General features: G+C 48.3%; 1 protein-coding gene across 10 annotated transcripts in view; it reads left to right on the forward strand.

The window, feature by feature from the left end:
* Positions 1 to 25,048, forward strand: part of LOC127004525 (uncharacterized) — a 101,798-nt gene that overhangs the window by 36,727 nt on the left and 40,023 nt on the right. For 9 of the 10 annotated variants that reach the window (XR_007757874.1, XM_050872345.1, XM_050872347.1 and 6 more), the window contains exons 2-16: positions 11,429 to 11,495; positions 13,320 to 13,475; positions 15,183 to 15,293; positions 16,312 to 16,480; positions 16,806 to 16,933; positions 17,567 to 17,723; positions 17,860 to 17,954; positions 18,426 to 18,541; positions 18,805 to 18,967; positions 19,237 to 19,358; positions 19,503 to 19,662; positions 19,906 to 20,091; positions 20,255 to 20,533; positions 23,918 to 24,034; positions 24,519 to 24,689. Coding sequence is in view for 9 of the 10 variants with exons in the window: in XM_050872345.1 (XP_050728302.1) it covers positions 11,429 to 11,495; positions 13,320 to 13,475; positions 15,183 to 15,293; positions 16,312 to 16,480; positions 16,806 to 16,933; positions 17,567 to 17,723; positions 17,860 to 17,954; positions 18,426 to 18,541; positions 18,805 to 18,967; positions 19,237 to 19,358; positions 19,503 to 19,662; positions 19,906 to 20,091; positions 20,255 to 20,533; positions 23,918 to 24,034; positions 24,519 to 24,689 (2,197 nt within the window). In the remaining variant the exon portion in view is untranslated. The remainder of the gene's footprint in view (positions 1 to 11,428; positions 11,496 to 13,319; positions 13,476 to 15,182; positions 15,294 to 16,311; positions 16,481 to 16,805; positions 16,934 to 17,566; positions 17,724 to 17,859; positions 17,955 to 18,425; positions 18,542 to 18,804; positions 18,968 to 19,236; positions 19,359 to 19,502; positions 19,663 to 19,905; positions 20,092 to 20,254; positions 20,534 to 23,917; positions 24,035 to 24,518; positions 24,690 to 25,048) is intronic. The other variant, XM_050872340.1, reaches the window with a different exon arrangement.

Genomic DNA, 25,048 nt, shown 5'->3' on the forward strand with positions numbered 1-25,048 from the left:
AAGGTGGAATGAAAGGAGGAGGGAGGGAGGGATGGAAGGAAGGGAGGAAAGGATTGATTACTGAGGGCCGATGAACCTCACGCCTGAGAGAGATAATTTGTCATGAGGGAGGAAGGGAGGGAGGGAGGGAGGACAGGAAGGGAGAGAGAGATAGAGAGGGAGGGAGGAAGGAAGGGACGGAAGGATGAAGAGGAAGGATAGAAGGATAAAGGATGGAACAAGGGAGAACGGGAGGAAAAGTAAAGGAAGGAAGAGAGAGAGAGAAAGGAAGGGAGAGACAAAGGAAGGGAAGGAAGGATGAAGAGGAAGGATAGAAGGATAAAGGATGGAACAACGGAGAAAGGGAGGAAAAGTACAGGACGGGAGAGAGAGAAAGGAAGGGAGACACAAAGGAAGGGAAGGAAGGATGGAGAGGGAAAGATGGGATAAAGAATGGAGGAAGGGAGGAAAGGACTGGAGGAAAAGGGGAAAAGTAAGAGAGGGAAAGCAAAAGAAAGGAAGAAGACAGGAGAAAGCAAAGAAAAGTGAAGAGAAAGGGAGATAAAGGAAGAGAGTAAAATAGAGCCGTATAATAAAGAGTGAGAAGGGAGGGAGAGAAGAGAAAGAGAAGTGGGAAAGGACAGGTAGTGAAAGAAAAAGGAGACAGGTGTGAGTGGGTGTGCCTGAGTGTCGAGGGCGAGGCACCTGAAGTGATAATGATGTCTGAAGGAGGAAGTATTTAGAACACGTGAAGAAAGGCGAAGAAGGTTGGGGGTGAAAGAAATGTTGCTTGAAGAATGAAAGAAAAGCATTGAAAGATAAGTAAAAATAAAGTTGTATAGGGTGAAATATATACAGCATGGAAAACAAAGCAAATGATGAACAGGAATTAAAGTAGCAGGAGAATGTAGAGAATGTAGGAAGAGAAGTATGATAAAATAATGATGATATATAACAGGAAGGAATGTAGACTTGTAGAGCCGAGGTGTTGCGCAAAGAAAGAAAAATAAAAGTAGAGAAAATACATGTTGAAAAAGAAAACAAAAACATGGTGTGTGTGTGTGTGTGTGTGTGTGTGTGTGTGTGTGTGTGTGTGTGTGTGTGTGTGTGTGTGTGTGTGTGTGTGTGTGTGTGTGTGTGTGTGTGTGTGTGTGTGTGTGTGTGTGTGTGTGTGTGTGTGTGTGTGTGTGTGTGTGTGTGTGTGTGTGTGTGTGTGTGTGTGTGTGTGTGTGTGTGTGTGTGTGTGTTTGTGTGTGTGTGTGTGTGTGTATGTATGTATGTATGTATGTATGAATGTATGTATGAATGTATGTATGTATGTATGTATGTATGTATGTATGAATGAATGTATGTATGAATGTATGTATGTATGTATGTATGTATGAATGAATGAATAACTGTATGTATGTATGAATATATGTATGTATGTATGTATGTATGTATGTATGTATGTATGTATGTGTGTATGTATGTATGTATGAATGAATGAATGAATGAATAAATGTATGTATGTATGTATGAATGAATGTATACCTCCTTGCTCTCAATATTTTCTCTCCTTTTCGTCCAGTTAATGTGTCCCTACCAAACTACGTAGTACCGGATACATGTGCGTGCGTGTGTGCGTCTACATAGTGTGCATACATAATATAACGAACGTAGTCTTGCGAAACCCAGACTTGTGACACGATAAATACCTGTCAGGTGAGGTGAGGTAAGCCCCGGCCCCAGACACAGGTAACAGGTGAATAGAGGTGAGGTCAACGCACTGCACACACACACACACACACACACACACACACGAGAGGGCCCTGCAGGTGGATCCGTCAACCCCAACATTCTACCTATAACGGATCAGGAAATCATAACACGATCCATTGACTTTCAAAGCAAACGTGCAAATAAAATCGCGACATTCATTTCCCGCCTGAATGCCTTTTGAAGAGCATCGGAGGAGCGGCCCTTGGTGTGGCGGGGGGGCTGTGGGGGGGGGGGGGGGCGCCGTGACTGCCCGCGGTGACTCAGCCCGGCGGAGGCGTGACAATGCTGCCCGCGCCGTGAGTGTGAGACTGAACGTAACTCACTCATTCAATGCTTCCTGAACGGTGGGCGGCCATGAGCGTAAGCCAATCATGTCGGAGAATGTCACTATCAGGGGATGGGAAGGGAAGGGCAGGGTGTGGATGACTGCCTGCCTGCCTGCCTGGGTCATGCACCTTTGTTAGTGTGAGGAATGCGTGTCATCAACCTCCTGCGGACGTTATAATATTCACTGTGACTCCTTTTAACTCAGTAATGCGAGTGTCAGAGGAAAGGAAAGGGAGGGAAGGGAAAGGAAGGGAAGGAAAGGAAAGGAAGGGAAGGAAAGGAAAGGAAGGGATGGGAAGGGAAGGGAAGGTAGAAGAAGAGTAGGGATGGGAAGAAAAGGGAAGGGAAGGGAACGAAAGGAAAGGGATGGGAATGGAATGGAAGGAGGGGAAAGGAAAGGAAGGGAAAGGGAAGAGTAGGGATGGGAAGGAAAGGGAAGGGAAGCTTGTAAATAACTGCTCGATTCGTGGTCATGATAAAGACTGTCAGCAGCTTGCTCCTCGCGCTCGTGGCTATGACCTCTTGACTTGCTATTTAATTTAATCTTGCCAGAGAATGCCAGTGCCAGAGAATGGAAGGGAAGGGAAGGTAGGAAAGGGAAGGAAATGGAAGGAGAGAGAAGGAAAGGAAAGGGGAGTCAAGGGAAGGGAAGGAGTGAAAAGGGAAGGAAAGGGAAGGGAAGTGAAAGGAAGGGAAGAGAAGGGAAGGGAAGGGAAAGGAAGGGAAGAGAAGGAAGGGAAGGGAAAGGAAGGGAAGGGAAGTAATAGGAAGGAAAGGGAAGGGAAGGGAAGTGAAAGGAAGGGAAGAGAAGGGAAGAGAAGAGAAGGGAAGTGAAAGGAAGGGAAGTGAAAGGAGGGGAAGGGAAGGGAAGGGAAGGGAAGGGAAGGGAAAGAAAGGGAAGAGAAGGGAAGTGAAAGGAAGAGAAGGGAAGTGAAGCGAAGTGAAGGGAAGGGAAGGGTGAGCCTGCCTGGATCGTGTACCTTTTCCACTTTAAGAGAAGACTCACTTGCTAGCTACGTTTTGAGTGACTCGTTTTGTCTCAGTCACGCCGGAGAGTGTCAGAGTCAGTGTCAGGGGAAGGAAGGCTGCGGTTGAGTGCCTGAGCCGAGTACCTCTTCCAGCACACCAGTCCGCAAGTCACCGGCTCCCCGTGCGCGTCATGATGTAGCAGACGTATATTTATGTGTGTATATGATTCTTTTCTTTTTTTCAGGCAGGTTGATTCTATGGACTGATTGGATTTGGGTGAATTATGACCACGAATCGCATAGTTATTTACAGCTTTCCCTTCCCTTCCCTTCCCTACTCTCCCCTTCCCTTCCCATCCTTTCCCTTCTCTTACTTTCCCCTTCCTTCCCTTCCTTTTCCCTTCTCTTACTTTCCCTTTCCTTCCCTCCCTTCCCTTCCCTTCCCTTCCCTTCCCTTCCCTACTCTCCCCTTCCCTTCCCTTCCCTTCCCTTCCCTTCCCTTCCCTTCCCTTCTCTTACTTTCCCCTTTCTTCCCATTTCTTTTCCCTTCTCTTACTTTCCCTTTCCTTCCCTTCCCTTCCCTTCCCTACTCTCCCCTTCCCTTCCCTTCCCTTCCCCTCCCTACTCTTCCCTTCCCTTCCCTTCCTTTCCCTTTCTTTCCCTCCCTTCCCTTCCCTTCCCCTCCCTACTCTCCCCTTCCCTTTCCTTTCCTTCTCTCCTTTCTCTTCCCTTCCCTTCCCTTCCATTTTCTTCCTTGCATTAGGCAGAAAAAAATACATGCCTTGCTAAAACATACATATAAGACAGTAATGAGTTAAATAAATAAATAGAAGTAATGTTGTGTTAGCATTTTTGAGGGATACTGAAGGAGGTAAAGAAGAGAAGTGAGGAATAGGGCCATGTGGATTTAGTTGAGTCCTTCCTATAGTTCGAAGTGGTCGCGACGCACAAGAACAAACACAAACCCGAAATTGGCTCACTAAATCATACGTGACAACATCCCCGCCCTGCACCGTCCCCGCCCCCGCCGCTGCAGTACGTTCACCCACACCCCCGCCTCTTTAAAAACTTGTCGTGGTAATGATAATGACGCCCCGTAAAAAAGACAAAGGCTACAACCCACGTCCTGTAGTTATTCAGTCGCTGCGTCTATCGGTCACAATGGCAGGCGGCAATCAACATAACTCACCCGCCGAGGCCCGTGTTAGCCCGCCGCCTCTACTTTTAACTCTTACATTTAAACCTCTTACCTTTAAAAGACATCAAACCTGACCTAACCTAACCTAGCCCGCCGCCTCTACTTTTAACTCTTGCATTTAAACCTCTTACCTTTAAAAGACATCAAACCTGACCTAACCTAACCTAGCCCGCCGCCTCCATTCTTAACTGTTGCATTTAAACCTCTTACCCTTAAAACAGACATCAAATCTGACCTAACCTAACCTAACCCGCCGCCTCTGCTCTTAACTCGTACCTCTTACTCTTACTGTAGAAGCCGCCATACCTTTCGTCCTACCCTTAATCAAACATCAAACCTAACCTAACCTAACCTCTACTAGACTTGCTTTCATCTTAGTTACTACTCTTACTCTTACTACAAAGCCGCTATTCTTTCATCCTTTCCGTAACAAACCTCAAACCTACCCTACCCTAACCTAACCTAACCTTACCTCTACTAGACTTGCTTTCCTCTTAGTTACTCCTCTTACTTCTTCTGTACTTTCACTATCTCCACCTCTACATCAGAAATCAGTAACTCAGTAATGACAGTTTTAACGAGAAGAAACAACCCTCCTCCTCCTCCTCCTCCTCTTTCATAACTGTGTATCCTGTCCCACCACCTCCATCTGTACCCTCACCCCTTCCACCACCTCCACACCAGAACGCATGCAGTAACTCAGCCATAAAAAGAGAAGAAACAACCCTGCTTCCCTCCCTCCTCCTCCTCCTCCTCCTCCTCCATGGCTATATATTTCCTGTTCCACTTCCTTCTTCTGTACCCTCAGCACCTCCACACCAGGACGCAGTAACGCGGTAATAACGGCTTTATCGAGCAGGAACAACCTTCGCTTCCCCTTATTCCTTGCAGTGATTAAGGAGAAAAAGAGGCAGGAGTCGAGGCAGGAAGAGGAGGAAAGAAAGACCGCCAGTGACTTGTACTTGTCCACGCCTGAGCTGTCGTGAGGGCGGGGAGGAAGGGAGGAAATAGGGGAGGGAGTAGAGGTTGAAGGAAAGTAGGGAAGGAAGGGAGGAAAGTAGGGGAGGGAGGGGAGGAAGGGAGGAAAGTAGGGGAGAGCTGCCTAATCACCTCATGCTTAGGTGGGAGGAGGAGGAGGAGGAGGAGGAGGAGGAGGAAGGAAGAATCTGGGTCTCCATTGTTGCTTCACTCGTCAATTAGATAAGCGCGTTCTCCTTTCCTTCTTTTTCTTCTTCCACTTCCGCTTCCTCCTCCTCCTCCTCCTCTTCCTCTTCCTCTCACCCAACACACCTCCATGCCCCACCTCGTCCTCCCTAGCTGTTCTTCACCCTCTCTCACCCTTCCTCATCCTGCTTCTCACAATACCTCACACCCCTTCGTTCTTCCTATCCCTGCTTCCCTCTTCCTATCCCTGTCTCCATCTTGCTTACCTCTTCCTATCTCTACTTTATCTTCCCTGTCCCTATCTTACCCTCTCACATCGTCCCTCTCCCTGCTCTCCCTTCCTTACCCTAACTTTCTTTTCCTATCCCTGCTCCCCCCTTCCTATCCCTGCTTCATCCTATCCTTGCTTTACCTTCCCTATCCCTCGCTATCCTTGCCTCACCCACCCTTATCCTCCCTCCCTTTCCCTCACCCTGCCTTCATGTGTAATTTGGAAGACAGGCAAATGGGCAAGGCTGAGACACGCACGCAAACACGCAAATACGCAGTTTTCCACACTCTTAAAACACACACACACACACACACACACACACACACACACAGGGCAGGAAATACATAATAAAAGGGTTAAATATAGAGTAAAAAAAGGCGAGGTATGTGTATTGATGTGTTACCGGCGCTGGGAATTCCCTATGCGTGGGAGACGAGGCAGAGGAGGAGGAGGAGGGAAAAAAGGAAAGTGAAAAATTAAAATAAAGAAAAAGGAAACACAAAATAAGAATACAAAGAAAAACGCACAAAAAAAGAAAGAAACGGAAAGAAGGAAAAAAAAACGAAATAAAAAATACAAAAAAAGAAAAATAAATGAAAGGAAAAATAAACAAAAGGAAACACAAGAAAAAAAAGAAAAAAAAGAAACACAAGAAAATAAGAATACAAAGAAAAACGTACAAAAAAAGAAAGAAACGGAAAGAAGGAAAAAAAAACGATAGGAAAATACAAAGACGAAAAATAAATAAAATAAAATACTGAAAAAAAAAGAACCAGACTAAACTTACTTACTAATGACTGGAAAACACCAGGGAAAAACATTAAGAAAAAAAACAATGAGAGAAAAACAGACAGACAGACAGACAGACAAACAGACAGACACCCCAAACACCACACTCTCCGGCCTTTACGTTGTCTAAGAGTTCACTTTGCACGCACTCAAAAAAACAAACATAAAAATAACATAAAATAAAACAGAAGTGAAGGCAAGGCAAGGTGTGGCGTGCAGGTAAGATGTCAATATATCTGCGAACCTGTTGACCTATCTACCTGGGTGATGGGGGGGGGGGGCAGGGGAGACAGGTAGATAGGGAGGGGGAGGAGGAGAGGGCAAGGGAAGAGGATATGAGGGAGAGAGAAGAGGGAGAGAGAAGGAAAGGAAATTTTAAGAGAAAGGAAAAGAGAAAGGGAAGGAGAGAGAAGAACGAGGAAACAGGAAAAGAGAGAAAGAGAAGGAAAAGGAAGAGGAGGAGGGGAGAAAAGAGGGAGAGAAGGAAAGTAAATGTTAAGAGAAAGGAGGAAAAGAGAGAGGGAAAGAGAGAAGAAGAAGAAAGAGGAGAGGGGAAAAGGGAGAAAGAGAGGGAAGAAAATGGGAGAGGAAAGAAGGAAGAGTTAGCTGACTTGGAAACATAAAAGTAGTAGTAGTAGTAATAGTAGACGTAATAGTAGTGGTGATGGTAGTAGTGGTAATGGTAGTAACAAAATAGTAATGACACACACACACACGCACACGCACACACAAACGCACACGCCGGCCCCCCCCCCCCCCCCCCCCACGCACACACACAGAAGTCGTGGCCCCGTGAGGTAATAAAGGCAGGAGTATTGAGCTTCTTCACACGCCACCCGACGCGCCAGCCAAGACCTTCCCCAAGACACTACCCGAGCGCCGCAGATTGACCACTACTGCTACTACTACTACTACTATTACTACTACTACTACTACTACTACTACTACTACTACTATTACTACTACTACTACTGCTACTACTACTACTACTACTACTACTACTACTACTACTACTCTCTCTCTCTCTCTCTCTCTCTCTCTCTCTCTCTCTCTCTCTCTCTCTCTCTCTCTCTCTCTCTCTCTGTCTCTCTCTCTCTCTCTCTCTCTTCTCTCCTTACTTTCTTCCTCCTCTTTCTTTTTTCTCCTCTCCTTCTTCCTCCTCTCCTTCATGTCCTCCTCAATGTCTCTTTTTTCTCCTCCTCCTCCTCCTCCTCCTCCTACTCCTACTACTACAACCACTACGACTACTATCATCATTATTACTATTACAATCTGGCTGGGGAAGGCAGGGGTGGTTTGGAGAGGCAGGGGGAGGTATAGTATTGTGATGGGGGCTAGAGAGGGAGATGATTTCCTTTGGTTTCATCAGCGAGGGGGTGGTGCTGAGGAGGAGATAGGGAAAAGAAGTGAGGGCAGGGGAGTGGGGTGTGAGGGAAGGAGGGGGGGGGTGCTGAGGTAGAGGGAAGGGGAAAGGGGCTGCGGAATCTGTTACATCGGATGGTTCGGTTTCCTTTGGTTTCATAGTCCAAAAAGCTTGACCACGGAGACCTCGTGAGTCAGGTAGGCCTTATGGGAGTGGTATGAGGGGGAGGGAGACGGTACACGGGGGGAGGGGGGGGACATGGTGAAGGGGGAAAGAAGGAGACGACGAAGGAGACGGGGGAAGGCGAAGGGAAGGGAGATAGGAACGGCGAAGAGGTAGAAGAGGAGGGAAGGTGAAGGGGGAAGAGGGGGAGGGAGGTGGGAAAGGGAAGGATGAGGAGAAGGGAGACGGGAAAGAGGGAGGAGGAGGAAGAAGAGGGAAGGGAAAAGGGGAGACAGCGAAGGAGTTGAGGGGAGGGAAGGGAAAGGGAAGGAGAGAGGGGAGGGGAGGCGACTATTGCAAGACGAAACGCTGCAATGATGACTTTCTACCAACCCGAGACATACATTGGTGGGCAGCTGAGGACCCACTTTCAATAGCGCTTCTAATTATCATCGTGAAGGTTATAATTACCGAGTGGGTCACATGTTGCTCTTCTTCATCCTTCAGTGCATTACGGCGATATTTTCTCGATGGCTGAGTTTCCCGACAATAATTATGATATGGACGCTGGAGACCCAATTTCGAAAGTGCTTATAATTATCACGATGCTCATAATTATCACGTGTTTTATTTATTTGTTATGGTTGATCTGTCACTGCATTAATATTTTCTCTTTGGCTGAGTTTCCCGACAATAATTATGATATGGACGCTGGAGACCCAATTTCGAAAGTGCTTATAATTATCACGATGGTCATAATTATCACGTGTTTTATTTATTTGTTATGGTTGATCTGTCACTGCATTAATATTTTCTCGATGGCTGAGTTTCCCGACAGTCATTATGATATGGACGCTGGAGACCCAATTTCGAAAGTGCTTATAACCACGATGGTCATAATTATCGCGTGTTTTATCTGTGTGTTATGGTTGATCTGTCACTGCATTAATATTTTCACTATGACCGAGTTTCTATACAATTATAGTATGGACGCTGAAGATCCAATTTCGACATCGCTTATAATTATCACTCACTCACTCACTCACTCACTCACTCACTCACGCACTCACTCATTCACTCACTCACTCACTCACTCAATCAATCAATGGGGGCACTGCATAGGTATTATCGTGGCGAGTGTCTTTTTTTCTTTTATTTTCGTTTTTTATTTTTATTTTATCTTTATTTTTTAGAAGCACTCGGCAAGCATTCTCTTCTATGAGTTTCTTTGTTCCATGTGCCTACCTTCTTTAGTTACAGAGAACATGAAACTTTACAGAAGGAATCCACTGACTACGGTTTCGAGGCCACGGAAAAGCAAGATAAAGATCGGCAGGACTATAAAAAACATTCACCCGCACCACCAGCGAGTAGGGGCAGACCACCAGTGCCTGAGATAAGACTCCTGACAACAAAAAGACGCAACAAAATGGTTATTCCCGCGAACCTGACCAACGAACGGGAAAGATATGCAGAAAAAAAGGCAATAAACACCAACCATCCAGTTACACAAAAAAACAGAAGAAAAACAGAAAAAAAAGAAAAAAGAAAAAAAGAAAAACAAAACCGCATCCTAAAGAAACCTAAACAGAAAAAAAACTTAAAAAACAACCACACAATATCGGTTTTCTCTCGCTCTCTTACATCAACACAAATTTCAACGGACCACATAGTTACGTCTCCAAACCCCGATGGTGAGGCAAGACCAAAGACCAAGGCTCCTCAACGCCACCAGAACTGACCAAACTAAGGTTCGTGTATTGGGAACACTTATGTCACCTTCTCCAACTGACATGGCTGCTGGTAGGGGGTTCACGCGCCTTCCTGAGCCTTCATACCAGCCTTCAACGTCAGAAAAGAGCAAATGTTAATGCCATCTACTCTCTCTACCAACTGAGATGGCTGTTGATAAGGAGTTCACGCGTTTTCCTGAGTTTTCCTGCCAGTCCTCAGCGTCAAGACTTATCTACTCTACACCATCAGAAAAGAGCAAATGTTAAGGCTATCTACTCCTTCTACAGACTAAGATGGCTGTTGATAAGGAGTTCACGCGTTTTCCTGAGCCTTCCTGCCAGTTTTCAGCGTCAGTGTTCCTCTACATCACCAGAAGAGAGCAAATGCTATTATCTGAAGACCAAAAGTTGAAGCGCCTCCAACCCCTTGACAAGACTGCTGATGCTGACGAAGGGGTGAACGCACGTGCGCCTCCCTCCGCCCCTCCCAAGTCTTCCTGCCAAAGCCTTCATGCTATTCGTGCTCCGCGGCTGCTGTACCGAATCCGCAGTCTCGGTCTAGCGATGGGGAAACACCGCCGCTGTTGATGCATGGGAGTGTCAGGTTCGGGGGAGGTACTCGAGGCTCTACGAACATTACTACTTGGGGTACTACATGCTGGCTCCCGAGAACTGTAGTTGCTGTTGTTACTGTTCTCGCTGTCGTTGTTGTTTAGTTGTTGTTGTTGCTGTTGTGGTCAGTGTTTCCTCACGCTGCAGCAGGCTTGAGTCAGGGTGGGGAGGAGAGTCTAGGCATAGTCAGCACGAGGAGGGAGAGGGAGGCGTGGTTGAGGTGGTTGTCAGGTGGAACGAGGCTGACCAGAGCATATGGCCGTGGCAGAGGGCTGGGGCGGGGCGGGGCGGATGGCAGCATGATGGAACACTGACACCATGGACAGTTTCTCTTCCACGGGCCATTAAATACATGAAATTTTGTACTTACTGTGGAAAGCATGTGGAGGGGAGGGTGCCGGGAGGGGGGGCAGAGGGGGCGGGAGGGGGGTTGACAGACAGACAGACATAGGGGATGAAAGTAAAGAGGGATAGACAAATCTGGTTCTTTGCAGAGCTTTGGGTTCTTCAAGTACGACAAGAGTGTGAGGGAAGTGTGAAGGGAAGGCCGTAACATGGACGCTTCAGGAAGGGGCGCGCTGGGTGGGGAGGAGAGATTGATTGACAGCGCCAATACTGTTATACTGAACTTCGAATCCTCAAAATATACAGAATATAAAAGGCAAAGCGCGAGGAAAGTGTGTGTGGTCGGGAAGGGCAAAAATTGAACGTAAGGTCTAAAAAACAAAAGTGAAGAATAAACAGAAGACGCAGGGTTTTGTGAAGCTCAATACAATCACCTACATCGGTGCGGTGGACTTTAAAACAGGAAGGAAAAAAAACATATATATCTCTTAAGTATCTCCGTTACCGCAATGGGACAATCTGGCACCTGCGCTGGGTAATAAATGAAGCGTTGGGGCACTTGTCATGCAGTCCACGGGCGCCTGTAACGGTGACGCGCCACGCCCATGAGCGAGGCGGGGCGTGGCGCTCTATTGATGATCCTTAATTATCACAACTTCCGTCGACGCGTTATAGGAAGTACATGTGGCTTGAGTGTCTGTGTGTCTGTATGTCTGCGTGTTTCTCCAACTGACGGTGCTGTTTCTCTCCCCACAGTTCCGGCCGCTGCCGCTGCTGCCGCTGCTGCTGCTGGGGCTGCCCTGCTTACCGGCCCTTGTCTCAGGTGAGTGCCGCGACTATATATTGCATGAATGTCTTTACTTGCGTAGCGGGCTTTTTATTTTCGCATTTGTTACTTTTTTTTATGCCCTTGATCTGACTCCTTTGCTGTAAAAAAAAAAAAAAAAAAAAAAAAATCCTTGGGGCTGATCCCTCCACAAGACAATTCCGCCCGTAGCAACACAGGGCGTCACGGGGTTCTTCGAGTAAGGGTCGCGCCCCGGCAGTGGGTCGCGAGACTACTCAGTGATGAGTTCCCTACTTCTTCACAACAGATAAAGAATTACAAGATTGAGAGACAGCAACTAACACTCACTGTGCTTTAGAATGGTTCATGGGGTCAAATAATAAGTTTAAACAGGGTCATAGCAAGATAAGCGTTAGAGAAGCTGGACTAGACAGCGGATGGGGTAGAGTAACGGCCATGTGTGTGTGTGTGTGTGTGTGTGTGTGTGTGTGTGTGTGTGTGTGTGTGTGTGTGATTCAGAATCCAGACAGACAGGCACGTGACACTCAAACACCCCCCACGTGCGGCCACTCGCGACTTATTTCCCCGGTAAGCATCACACCCACCCACGAAAAAAGTCTCCTGCGCTCTGTATTACGACCACGTGTTACTATTACCCCGCGCTGATTGGCCTGAAGATACACATTACGAGGCATTAAAGAGGCGATTACTTTTTCAGCCATACAAATAGAGAGCAGATTGCCGGAATAATTTGCACTTAATGACCGTGAACTGACCGTGGGGATGATAAAGTGGGTGATGTTACGCACCTATCACCCTCGCTCGTGGTGGTGGTGGTGGTGGTCAAGTCACTGTGTAGCATGAGGTGGCGGTTAGCAGGTCAGGGCGCAGATATTACACGAATCCCAATAGTGGAACCAGATTGGCGAGATCACCCTGCTTCTTCCTTTCCACTTTCTTCCTCTTTCCACAATTCCTCTCTCCCTCCCTCTTTATGCACCTTCGTTTATCCCTCCTCCTCCTTCTCCCCCTCTTCATTCCTTTCCCTAACCTAACCTAACCTAACCTGACCTGTTCAAGAGTGGGTGCCACATACCCGTACGGAGAAAAGAAATATGGTTCCCGGAAATCTAACGGCACTAATTTCCACTTTCTCTATAGTTAACAATACCCGAAATGCGTTCACGATTGGGACTTTCTAAGGAACTGAGTGACACGTCGGGTACTCGTGCTCACACAATCATACAAAAAAAAAGTGTGACGCGTTGGTTACTCTCAAATTACACAGCTGACTTTGATGCCTGAAAGAATGGAAGCAACGTCGGTGAGTGACGGCAGAGCTTTTGGTGGGAAAGGAAGTAAGAAATGTGAGGCGGAGGGAGAAAGGAAATGGATGGAAGGACGGATGCAAGAAGGGAGTTGTTGCAGCAGCAGGGAGGGAAAGAGGGAAGGAAGGAAGGAGGTAAATAAGAGAGAAAAGTAAGGAAGGAAAAAAAAGGATGGAAAGACGGAGGAAGGGATTAGTTGCAGAAGAATGAAGGGGGAAAGGGAATGAATGAATGAATGAAGGATGGAAAAAGAGGATGGAAGGACGGATGGAAGAAGGAATTAGTTGCAGAAGCATGACAAAACCCAAAAGAAGACTAAATCAGGGAGTATCAAGACACCTCTACACCCGAAATTGACTTCTCTGGCCTCTCGTTCTATTTAATTTTGTTGGAGCAGGATCTAACGTTTTTTTTTGTTGTTCTTGTTTATTGCCCTTGAGTTGCCTTCCTTGCTGTAAAAAAAAGGTAAGAAAAGGTTTATCTCAATTTCCTCTCGTGCGTGCCTGAGTGTCTTCGTCTGCGTCTCCCTCAGGTCAGTGCTTCGGCGGGACGCTCACGATGGAGAAGACGGTGGGCGTGACCTTCAGCGAGCCCTCCACGCCGCTCTTCAACAACCTGGACGCCGCCATCACCAGCGACTGCAACGGCTTCTGCAAGGACAGCCCCGCGTGCCAGGGCTTCAGCGTGGGTGAGTGGCGGGGGGCGCGGCACACTTGGCCCCCCTCCCCCTAGCCCCCCTTCTCGCTGTTTTTAGGAATGACTGATGCAAATTACACGAGTTCTTTTGTTTTTATTTTTATAAGGCAGACGAATTGGAGTTGCTTGCTTATATAAACAGGGTTATTAAAACTTATGCCTGATACTGTAAAGACCTTAACTATACAGGCGCAGGTGGTGGAGAAATGGAAGAGGAAGAGGAAGAGTTTGTAGTAGAGAAATGAAAGGAAAAAGCGGATGAGGAAGAGGGGGAGGAGGAGGAGGAGGAGGAGGAGGAGGAGGAGGTGGAAGAGAAGAAGAGGAAGACTGCAGGTGGAGGTGCTGCGAAACCAATGGACATATAACTTAACAAATAGACAAGAACAACGACAACATCACCAACAATAATAACGATAATAACAATAGTAATAATATCGTACTTCCTGCCCTTCAACCATTTAAAACACGAGTCACTGCCGTGGTCCTAAAGTGAAGTATTTCCGAGGCGACGAGCGGAACAACGAAGGAAGGAAAGAAGGAAGGAAGGAAGGAAGGAAGGAAGGAAGGATCTCGTGACAAGTGGTATGACAGTGATTCCTTGAGCTTGAGGCGAGACAAAGTGGGGGGAGGCGATGAGCAGCCATATCCTCGAAGGGGGGGGGGTCTTGGGGGGAAAGGGGGGAGGGGGAGGAGGTGAAACTGCAAGGTAAGTCTAGGAGTGAGAAAACAGTCATGACCCAGATTTGGTGTTGGTGGGATAACTGCAAGGCCGCGGCGAGGAGAGGAATGTTGGGGGTAAAGGGGAGGAGGAGGAGGAGGAGGAGGAAGACGAGGAGTATGAAGAGGAGGAGGTAGATGAGAATGAGTAGTAGAATGAGTAGGGGAAGGAGAAAGAGGAGAGGAAGGAGAAGGAAAACGACGAGGAGGAGGTAGATGAGGAGTAGAATGAGTAGGGGAAGGAGAAGGAAAACGAGGAGGAGATGAAGGATGCTGATGAGATGAGGAGGATAAGGAGGAGGAGAAGGAGGAGGAGAAGGAAAACGAGGAGGAGATGAAGGATGCTGATGAGATGAGGAGGAGAAGGAGGAGGAGAAGGAGGAGGAGAAGGAAAACGAGGAGGAGATGAAGGATGCTGATGAGATGAGGAGGATAAGGGGGAGGAGAAGGAGTAGGGGAAGGAAAAAGAGGAGCCAGCAGTTCTTTTTTTTTGTTTTCTAGAGAGTTCTCTTTTTCTTAGTTCTTTTTCTCTAGTTTTGTCTTTTAATCATCCCATATTCTCAGACGCTTTCGGCCTTCACAGCACTATTTTCAAAGGCCACAAAAATAGGTTAGTCGGGCTCTCATGTGTGTCTTTTATGTTCATAGTGCAGAAGCGTTGTCACACTATCACTGGGCTCATTAAACTACCGATGGAAATACTAACACATCCTCTACGAAAGCCTAATTTTGTATAGGTGTGTAAGGCCCCAAAATGTCCCCTACGTAGCAAATAACATATCCAGTAGTCAGTCAGTCAGTCGTTGGTGGTACATCAGCCTCACAGAACGACCTCCAGCCAAGTGTTTATCTTCGCTAGGCTGACGTGGGTGACTGATGGCGTCTACTCATGCACATCTCACTCTCCTCTCGCCTCTCCACCTGACTCACACTGCCTCCACGCACGTCTCTCCACCTGTTTCACCGCTCCCTCTCTCCGCAGATTACGAGAAGTCCACCTGTGTCGCCTATGACCGGAGTTCGAGGGATCGGCGCTCGTCGCTCATAGCCAAGCCGGGATTCAACTATTTCGAGAAGATCTGTTTGACGGGAGGTGAGTGAGTGCGTGGGTGAGTGACTGAGTGAGTGAGTGAGTGAGTGAGGGAGGGAGTGAAAATGTGAGTGAGTGAGAGAATGAGTACAGACGTCAGAGCAGGAAATACAAGCTGGATCTATACACACAAACAGACAGATGAACAAGCAGACAGACAGCAGGAAGCAGGAACACACACACACACACACACAATATAGCAAACACAGGCACACTACTCGAACACACACAAAAATCTCATCCCTAAACAAAGTAACTAACAAACAAACAAACAATAAAACGGGTACAATACGCGACATAAATTCCTTTCCATAACAAACAGCACAATCATGGAAAACGCGGAGCAACTAAAAACGCCGCAACTCATTTCTCTCTGCGCTGAACGAAACAACAATGTAAGGCTAGATGTAACTCTTCCTCTACTCCCCCTCCCCCTCTCTCTTTTTCAACTCTCCCACTCTCCCTCACTTCAAACCCTATCTCTTTCACCCCTCCTACCCTCTCGCTCCCCCTCTCCCCATCTCTCTTTCACCCCTCCTACCCTCTCTCTCTTTCACTTCTACCCTCTCTCTCTTTCACCCCCTCCCCCTCTCTCTTTCACCCCCCCCCCTCTCTCTCTTTCACCCCCTCCCCCTCTCTCTTTTATCCCTCCCCTTCTCTCTCTTTCATCCCTCACTCTCTCTCTTTCATCCTTCCCCTTCTCTCTCTTTCACCCCCTCCCCATCTCTCCCCACTACCACCTCCCTCTACTCCCCCTGCCCCCCTGCTCTCTTTTTCAACCCCTCCCGCGACCTCTTTCACCCCTACGACCTCTCTCTTTCTCCCCTCCCCCTCTCTCTCTTTCACTCTCTCCTCCCTTCTCTTTCATCTCTCCCTCCTCTCTCTCTCTTTCACCCCTACCCCCTCTCTCTTTCACCCCTCCTTCCTTCCTCTCTCTCTTTCACTCCCTTTACCTCTCTCTTTCACCCCCCTTCCCTCTCTCTCTCCCTCTAACCCCCCTAACTCTTCGTCCCGCGCACAGGATCTCCACAGCTCGACTACAATCAGCTATGCGGGCAGGAGCGACTGTGGTCCTTCGAGCGCGTCCTGGACTCCTTCCTCGAGGGCCACGACAACAAGACCTTCCCGAACGTGGACAAGCGCGCGGACTGCCTCAAGCTGTGCCTCGCCGAGAAGAGCTTCCTCTGTCGGTGCGTTGACCTTTTCTCTCCCTCATACACCTCGTAGAATCCAAGAAACGTATCCCTTTTTCATATCTGTCGGGACCCAGAAGACGAACAAACAGAGGAATGACCATAACAGCACAGTCGTAAACATTTGATAAGGCAAACACTAACAAGGAGGGTAGCAGATATACAAGAGTCGTAAACATCTGATAAGACAAACACTAACAAGGAGGGTAGCGGAAACGACTGTGCTGTTATGGTCATTCCTCTGTTCTGGGTCACGACACATCACACTCCACTCCTCGCATCCCTTCTTCCCGCCCTTTCTGATTTTCCTTATCCTCGACAGGTCCTGCGAGTACGACGTCACGAAGAAGGAGTGCCGCCTGAGCCGTGAGGACCGCAGGACAAAGCCGGCGGACTTCGTGTCGTCGCCTGGCTCGTTCGTGGACTACATGGAGAACCAGTGTGTGATGCGTGAGTATGAAGAACCAGAACCGTGCGATGCCTGAGTATGGAGAACCAGTGAATGAGAACCAGTATGTGATGCCTGAGTATGTTGAGCCAGTGAATGAGAACCAGTATGTGATGTCTGAGTATGGAGAACCAGTGAATGAGAACCAGTATGTGATGCCTGAGTATGCTGAACCAGTGAGTGATGCGTGAGTATGAAGAACCAGAGCCGTGCGATGCCTGAGTATGCAGAACCAGTGTGTGAGAACCAGTGTGCGATGCCTCAGTATGAAGAGCCAGAAACTGCGTGATGGCTGAGTATGAATGGCTAGGGCGTGGTATATGAGTGTGCAGAACCCGTGTGTGATGCGTGTGTGTTAATGACCAGTGTGTAAAAACCATTATGTGACGAGTGAGTGTGGTAAACCTCCATTTCCTAAGTGAGTTGCCATCAAGGTCTAGTAAACATTTCAGCTCCTTTATATTGACGTACGATGCCCATTCTCACCGTGAACGCTTTGCCCATCCTTCTGAATCTACTGTAAACCATTATTTCCTTCTATTTCTCCTCTAAACCCACGAACACTCATCCTTTTTTCCCGTCAACGCGGTGCCAATCCTTGTCACGCCTCGCTCACCTTCCCTCCCGCCCCTCAGCGCTGCCGGACTGCCGCTACGTGGTGCAGAACGACGTGATGGTGGTGTCCATGGACTCCCTTGAATTCGCCAACATCCAGAGTGACTGCGAGAGCCTGTGCGACAAGACGAGGATCATGAACTGCCGCGCCTACACCTTCGACCCCCAGGAGAAGAGGTGAGGCTACTACTACTGCTACTATTACTACTACTACTACTACTCTCTCTTTACTACTACTACTACTACTACGCCATCTCTTCTCTGCCATAACACCTCCTGTAACGCAGTGTGACAGGTTTTCCTCCCTCCTCAGGTGTTACCTCTCCGGGGACGACTCGGTCTCCCTCAACCAGACGGTGCTGCCCTTTAAGTCGTCGGTCGTGACGGGCGAGAAGCAGTGCACCGTCAGTGAGTACACGGAGCTGGGAAGGGTGTGTTGCGTGGGGTTTCAGCTGTACCCATAGATCAGCCAATGAGTCTAAGATCTCCTTGAGGGCGATAACGAGTCCAGCACGCGATGAATACCTTGGCTGCAGGACACAAAGAGCATCCTCAATGAACAGATCCAAATTTTCACTTTTTCTTCCCTAGCTACTTATTATCCCTGTATTAATTAAGTTAACAACATGATGACCTCCGTTATATCTTTTTTTGTTGGTGTTACAATGATTCCTAATTGGATACTTTGTATAGGTGTTGACAGTCTAAAGTATTGTCAATTTACGCTAATAATTTAGTCTTCGGACATAATTTGACTTGTTCACGTCTAGAATCTTATGTTCAAATGACGCTAGAAATGGCACAATAGTGTTAAGTTTTGACGCTGTCCTTCCTCCGGCCTTCCTGTCACTCATGCCCCACTCTCCTCCCCCGCGGCAGGCCAGTGCGAGCAGGACCAGGGCACGATCATCTACGAGAAGATGACGGGCCAGACGGTGCGGACGGCGCGCGAGGCGGCCTACCAGCTGGACACCTCGCCCGGCGGCCTTAGCGAGGTGGGTGGAGCCTTACGATGCTACATGATAGCAAGTAGTGGAACTCAATACACCTTGATCATCAAATAATATAATGTGATTAGTATAGATATATGAATGGAACAATAAAATAATCATTGGTTAGGCTAGTGAATCTACACACGCTGCTAAACATCAATGTGGTAGAGTTACTGGACCTCTGTAGCAGAGGTTCAGAGACACAAAAGAGCTGAGCTAACGGGCGGCGTCCAGGCGTCTCACTCGCTTTCTTGGCGGCCCGGCAGAAGTGTGGCCGCCGCTGCCGCGAGGACTCCGGGGAGTGTCCGGCCTTCGCGGTGGACTACGTTGTGGGCCGCTGCTTCCAGCTGGACCGCAACACGCAGGGCCGCAGCACAGACATCATCAACACGCCCGGCAAGAGCTACTTCGAGAAGATATGTGTGCGAAGTGAGTAAACCCGGGAACCCGGCCGCGGACTCCACGCAGAGGCCTCGCCGGGGGGCATGAATGCCGAAGAATCAGAACACAGTTTTTCCTTCAATGTAGATATTATCAATTTTAAATATTATACTGTTAGGGAAATGAAATTAAGAGTAATTCTGATGGAAGTAGTGTGTGTGTGTGTGTGTGTGTGTGTGTGTGTGTGTGTGTGTGTGTGTGTGTGCAGGAGTGTTTCCTGCAACAAACATTCTAAAAGGCCTCTTGTTCCCGCCCAGCCAACCTGCCGCCACAGTGCCGGGACAGGGTGTGGCACTTCGAGCGTGCGCCGGGCATGGAGCTGCGGGGCCTCGACGACCGTCAGCTGACACTCGTGCAGAGCCGCCGGGACTGTATCGAGGTGAGGCGCGGACTCGTATAAATAATATAATGTAGTAATACTCATATTTAGGGTCAAACTTAGTACGTTAGCCAAGCAGCGTGATGCTGCACGGCGGCTGCCAGGGAGCCAGGACTGTCTCTACTCACTCCTCTTCCCCCGCAGGCCTGCATCGGGGAGACCAGCTTCCTGTGCAGGTCCGCCGAGTACGACTCAGCGCAGCTCCTGTGTCTTCTCAGCCGCAGCGACAGGCGCACCGACCCGGCCAGCTACGTGGAGGCGGCCACGCCCACCACGGAATACCTGGAGAACCAATGCGCCCCTGGTGAGCGGCAAGGACACCTCTCGGCTTCGGGATAAGGACAGGATGGCCCTGAGGCATTCATGGAGACATATTCCAATGATGTTCAAAAGAATTTGGCATAATTAGAATAGATGTACGGGATATTAAAATGTTTATTGCAGCCCACGCCGCCATGAAGGACGAATACAGTATATGTCCCGTCACTTTACGAAGGGGGAAGGTCCTGCCTCACTGGTTCAGTCTTCGTCTTTTCCTCCCGCACAGTGGACAACAGCTGTCCCTACCGCAAGACGGAGGGCGCCTACCCGCTCTACTTGGACGACACCGTCGGCGGCGTACTGACGGAGCAGCAGTGTCAGCGCACCTGCACCAACTACCGCAAGTTTAACTGTCGCTCGCTCTCCTTCTACCCCGCCGGGTCGCAGTGCTTCATCTCCGGCGACGACAAAGGTACGCAGACAGACCCTTGCGGCATTGAAGGACAAGGGTGTGATGGTTTGCTGGCCCTCAGGATGACAGGTGAAACGTGCTGTATCGAGTGAATGTGTAAAAAAGTCCTAAGGGATCAAGTTTGTGTGTTAGTGAGTCCACCTCTTGTCCTTGCTCCACTCAGCGTCTGGAGGCGGCACCGCGGCCCTCCAGAACCGACCAGGCACGACCTACTACGAGAGGGACTGCAGGGCGGGCGGCGGCGGTGGTGGAGTCGGCGGGGGCGGAGGCACAGGGACGGGCGGCGGCGGCGGCGGCGGCGGCACAGGGACGGGGGGCGGCGGCGGCACTGGCGGCGGCGGCGGAACTGGCGGGGGCGGCACTGGCACTGGGGGTGGGGGAGGGACGGTCACCCCGCGGCCCCCCTTCCCCCCGACTACCTTCAGGCCCCCCCCAGGAGGAGGTAGGCGGCACCATCCTTGTCTGGAACCATACTTCTGTAGACACCTCCCTGTGTTCATCCACCGCTGTGTGTTCCCCCTCTGTTTTAACCCGGACGTGTGTGGGGCCATCATTGAGTGGAACCGTCGCTGGGTCAGGATCATATGTCTGACAGCGTAGTTCACTGTTTTAAGGGACCCGTGTTCGAGCCCATTAACTACCCTTCACTTCCTTGTGGATAACGTTACTCTCAATTTTGTTTTTGTCCTTTACTCCTAAGACACCCATGTGCTCCGAGTAACAAGTCCAGTAAACTGTTTGCACGGGAGCTTGTTCTTTTCTGTTTTGCCTCAGTGTTCATTTCAGTTCAGACCCTTTGAAGAGCTTTAGTGATAAGTTTAGTTTACCTGATTTCAAGGAGGCTGTGGTCCGTTCTGGCGACTCTTGACAATAAATAACAATACTCAGACTATGGCAGCTGCTTCCTCTTAACCATTCTTTTACGCTGTTGTATAATTCCCTCTTTAAACGTTTCCGCTCACAGTGTTGAAAAATGCAACTGAATACATACTTAACAGCACCAACTCGACTTATTTGACTTTTATTGACCGAAAGATTAAAACGACGAAGCTGCCCACTCCATGCCGTCACGATATGCAGGTCGGGAGGTAAAGGAACGAAGCTGCTGCCGTAAGAGGCCGTTGTTCACAGAGCCACGGAATAGAAGTGCTTGTCCAGCTTCATCACGGGCGCCATGTTGTTGCCAAAAGAGTGACGCGAGATTCAAATTGACGCTGATACAATGGTGACTTATTGCGTGCTCCAGGTATCATCAGGAGCACGAGAAAAGACAATTGAATCAGTATCAGTTTGAATTTCGCGCGGTTTTTCTGGTAACGTCATAGAGTCCGTGGTGAAGTTGGGCGCACACTCCTGTTCCGTTACTCCGCTCGTTGTTTCGTCAGAGTCGCCATGATGGAGTATAGCGGTGCACCCAATTACCTTCCTCTCCTTATCGTTCACTTTTCCAGTCGGTCATTTAAGTTGGACTGACAGAATGGACAGATTTTAACATTTACTTATTCTATTATTTCCTAACATATTTGCCACACTTGAGGTTATCAGTTTTATATTTATTTCATTTAACTATTTATTTTATTGATATTTCTTTTATTATTACTTTTCTGTTAATAAATTCTCATCAGCTTTAAGATCAGTTTGTGTATGTGTAGCCGGGCGGCCTTGTCAGAGCAATACCTGGACTTGACACTGACACGAGGCGCCCGTTGAGGGGTGTGTTAAGATGTAAGGTACAGCGAGGTGAGGTATACAGACTACGGTACAGACTCTCGGGTCGGACTTGAGGCATAGAACACCACGCTTAGATCATCGCAACACCTACTAACCATCACAACCACACCACTATAGCCACACCACCACCACCATCACCACTACTACCATCACCACCACAATCACTATTACCATTACCACACCACCATCACACCCACCCTGACCACACCCACGATCGCCATACTTACCATCACCATAACCACCACCATAACCACCATCACCACAACCACCACGTACCACCACAAGCACCACCATCCTCCTCGTAGACAAGTAGACCAATAGCCCCCACATCACATGCCAAACCCGCTGTCTCATCACACATAAACCTAAATATGCTACACGCTTAAAACAGACAATAGCAAAGTTTTAAAGCCATTCCTCGCCTTGGTAGACAAATAGACGCCTCACTTTTATACCGAACTGCTTTTTTCTCCTACACTTGAACTTACATAAAACAAGGAGAATACTCACATGGATACAGTACTGAAAACTTGCACACACCCTGAAGAACAGACACTACGAGAAACACCACACTCTTCATAACAGATTCAACTGAGAAAGAACATAAAAGAACGCAAGAACCACCATTTAAATTTGCTTCCGTCAGCTCCTCAAATAAGCTCTGGGAGTCCTGGAGGCTACGAATTGACCTCTACATAACACACACACACACACACACACACACACACACACACACACCCACACACACACCCACACAGAGGCACCCCCCCAAAAAAAATTAATTATTTCTTTACCTAACTTTGTGTCTGTGTGTGATAGTGAAAAATCAAAACAAAAAGCTTACTGAAAAGGACACTGATAAATTTTTGAATAAATGATCAGAAAATACAAAACTTCACGCCATTAGTTTGAGTAGTTGATGAAAATAAATAAATAGTAGGTTAAGATTGAGTAGTAGCAGTAGTAGTAGTCATTGTAGCAGGCATCATTAGCCGCCCTAGTAGTGGAGGTGCCTGAAGCGCCTGCCTGTTGTAGTAGTGTCTATATAGTGTCGCTACGTACTTAGCTGTGTGTGTGTCGCCGCATCGTAATGGCTTCAGTATTCGTTGAACTTTAGCGGTCTCTACGCATGTATGTTCGCCATTCTGTACGCGCCATTCCAATTCATACTCACACGAGGAAGAAGAAAACTACTATGGAGAAACATAATCTGATGTATGAACACTAAGGAAGAAAAAAAAGCTACAATATAAAAAAGAGGTAAGGTGATATATGAAGACTAAGCTCTGCCATTTGTATATGTATTTCTTATTTCGACAAGTTAATTTATACATCTCCACTCAGGTTAGTACACACATTTCTCCAGGTGTGAGTGCTAAGTGGAATGTGCGTACAGACTGGCGAGTGTACCCTGTGCTTAGGCTGACTCTCGCGGGGGTCGAGCGGGTGCTGGGCTCAATAGTTCCCTGGTAGTGTTTTCCCTCCGCGTGAGAGCTTGGGCGCCCTCAGCCTCGGGGCGCGGCTGTGTCCGGGGTCTGGCGTGCCGGGGTCTGGCTGGCCGCCGCGCCGCATGAGCCCTGGAGCTGCAGACGGCGGTGATAGTTGGCGCGCGGCAGACCTCCAGGGCACGGCGGATCTTGAATAAATTTACGTTTAAAAACACTTAACACTCTTGGGCCTGATCTGCCACGCCTCAAGAGTTATGATGTATGGCGGTATGTTGAAGGTATTTATTTTTTTTAATATATTTTCTGTTCAGTCTTGGCCTGCCTCATTCACCTTCCTTCCCACAAAAAAAGGTAAATAAATAAATAAGTAAATAAATATAACAAAACAAAACAAGAACAAAATTAACGCTGATGCCTTGCGGGGTATGGCAAAGAAATTCCAAATATGAAATAAATGATTAAACATGTCGTGTGAAGCCCTAAAATTCAATAGTCTCTAATTAGAGGCAAGAAGACCTCTGGCCAGTGCCCCAGACACACGCCCCGCCCCGCCCCGCCCGCCGCGCCCCGCACCCTCACGCCGCGCACCATCGCCTCACTAATGGTCCGATCTTGGGGGCTCCGGCCGTGCTGGTACCCTCCTCCAGGTGGATTTTCCTTCGCAGTAGATCGCTGCAGATTAGGCCGCCTTACCTACGAGAAGGTGAGCGGCTTCGAGCTGTCCGGCATCAAGTCCAACATCCTCAACTCCAGCCGAGTCCCAGGTAAGAACGTCGGCCATGAAGAGAGAAAATGGTCATGCTTGATAGCCCCTCACGGTGGTGGACTAGAGGTAAAAAAATAGCTTGCTTGTTGATACATGTCAGAAACAGAAATAATGTTCTTGCAATGGAAATAATTGGCCATTTTAGTCGTAAAGTGAATGCCAAGGTTTACATCTTGCATTGGTAAAATGGGTTATCAATTAATTTCACGTGGATAGGAAGATTTGATTCATATCTTGCAATGGTAAAATGACGTATTAAGGGATCAGTGTGGAAAGGAGGGTCAGGACAACGTGTTACAGTGGTTCATGGCGTATAAACAGCTTTTAACATCCAGGGGAAGGTTAGAGTTTAGCATCTCACATCTGCTTCTGGTAAATCAAGGGAAGGGAAGGGTCAGGTTCACATCATGCAATTGAACATGGCGAACCAAGAAATTTTAACGTGAAGCGGAGGGGACGGTTAACATTTCCCTCCCCGGCAGGCATCACGGCCTACTGCACGGAGGCCTGCAAGAACGCGGACCGCTGCATGGCCTTCAACCTCGACTACAACCGGTTCGAATGCTACGCCCTCGACACCGGCTCGTCCGAGGCGCCGCAGAACCTCCGCCAGTCGAGCGGCGTCGCCTACTTCGAAGCCATCTGTCTGCGGAGTGAGTGCTCGGCGAGATGGAGAAGGGACCGTTGGAAGGACTGTCTTGCCATAATCCAATGAACACTGTCACTCTTGGACTTTTGGCAACGTTAAACACTGAAATAGTACTAATGCAATGCCTAAACTTAGAACGCACTTATCTAACTTCTTGAAAATGTAAACAATACGCATAGACAATATAAAAAAAAACTTAAAAGAACATAATTTGCTACTTCAACGATGCGTAACGTAATTTCCTTTTGTGGAAGCAGCGCATGGCGGGCTTTTTTTTTCTTACCCTTGAGCTGCCTGCCTGCCTTGCTGTAAAAAAAAGGCATTCTCTTACTTGAACTTACCGCAGACTTAAAATTTCAGGCA

Source organism: Eriocheir sinensis, chromosome 28, assembly GCF_024679095.1.
Source record: "Eriocheir sinensis breed Jianghai 21 chromosome 28, ASM2467909v1, whole genome shotgun sequence".
Classification (NCBI taxonomy): domain Eukaryota; kingdom Metazoa; phylum Arthropoda; class Malacostraca; order Decapoda; family Varunidae; genus Eriocheir; species Eriocheir sinensis.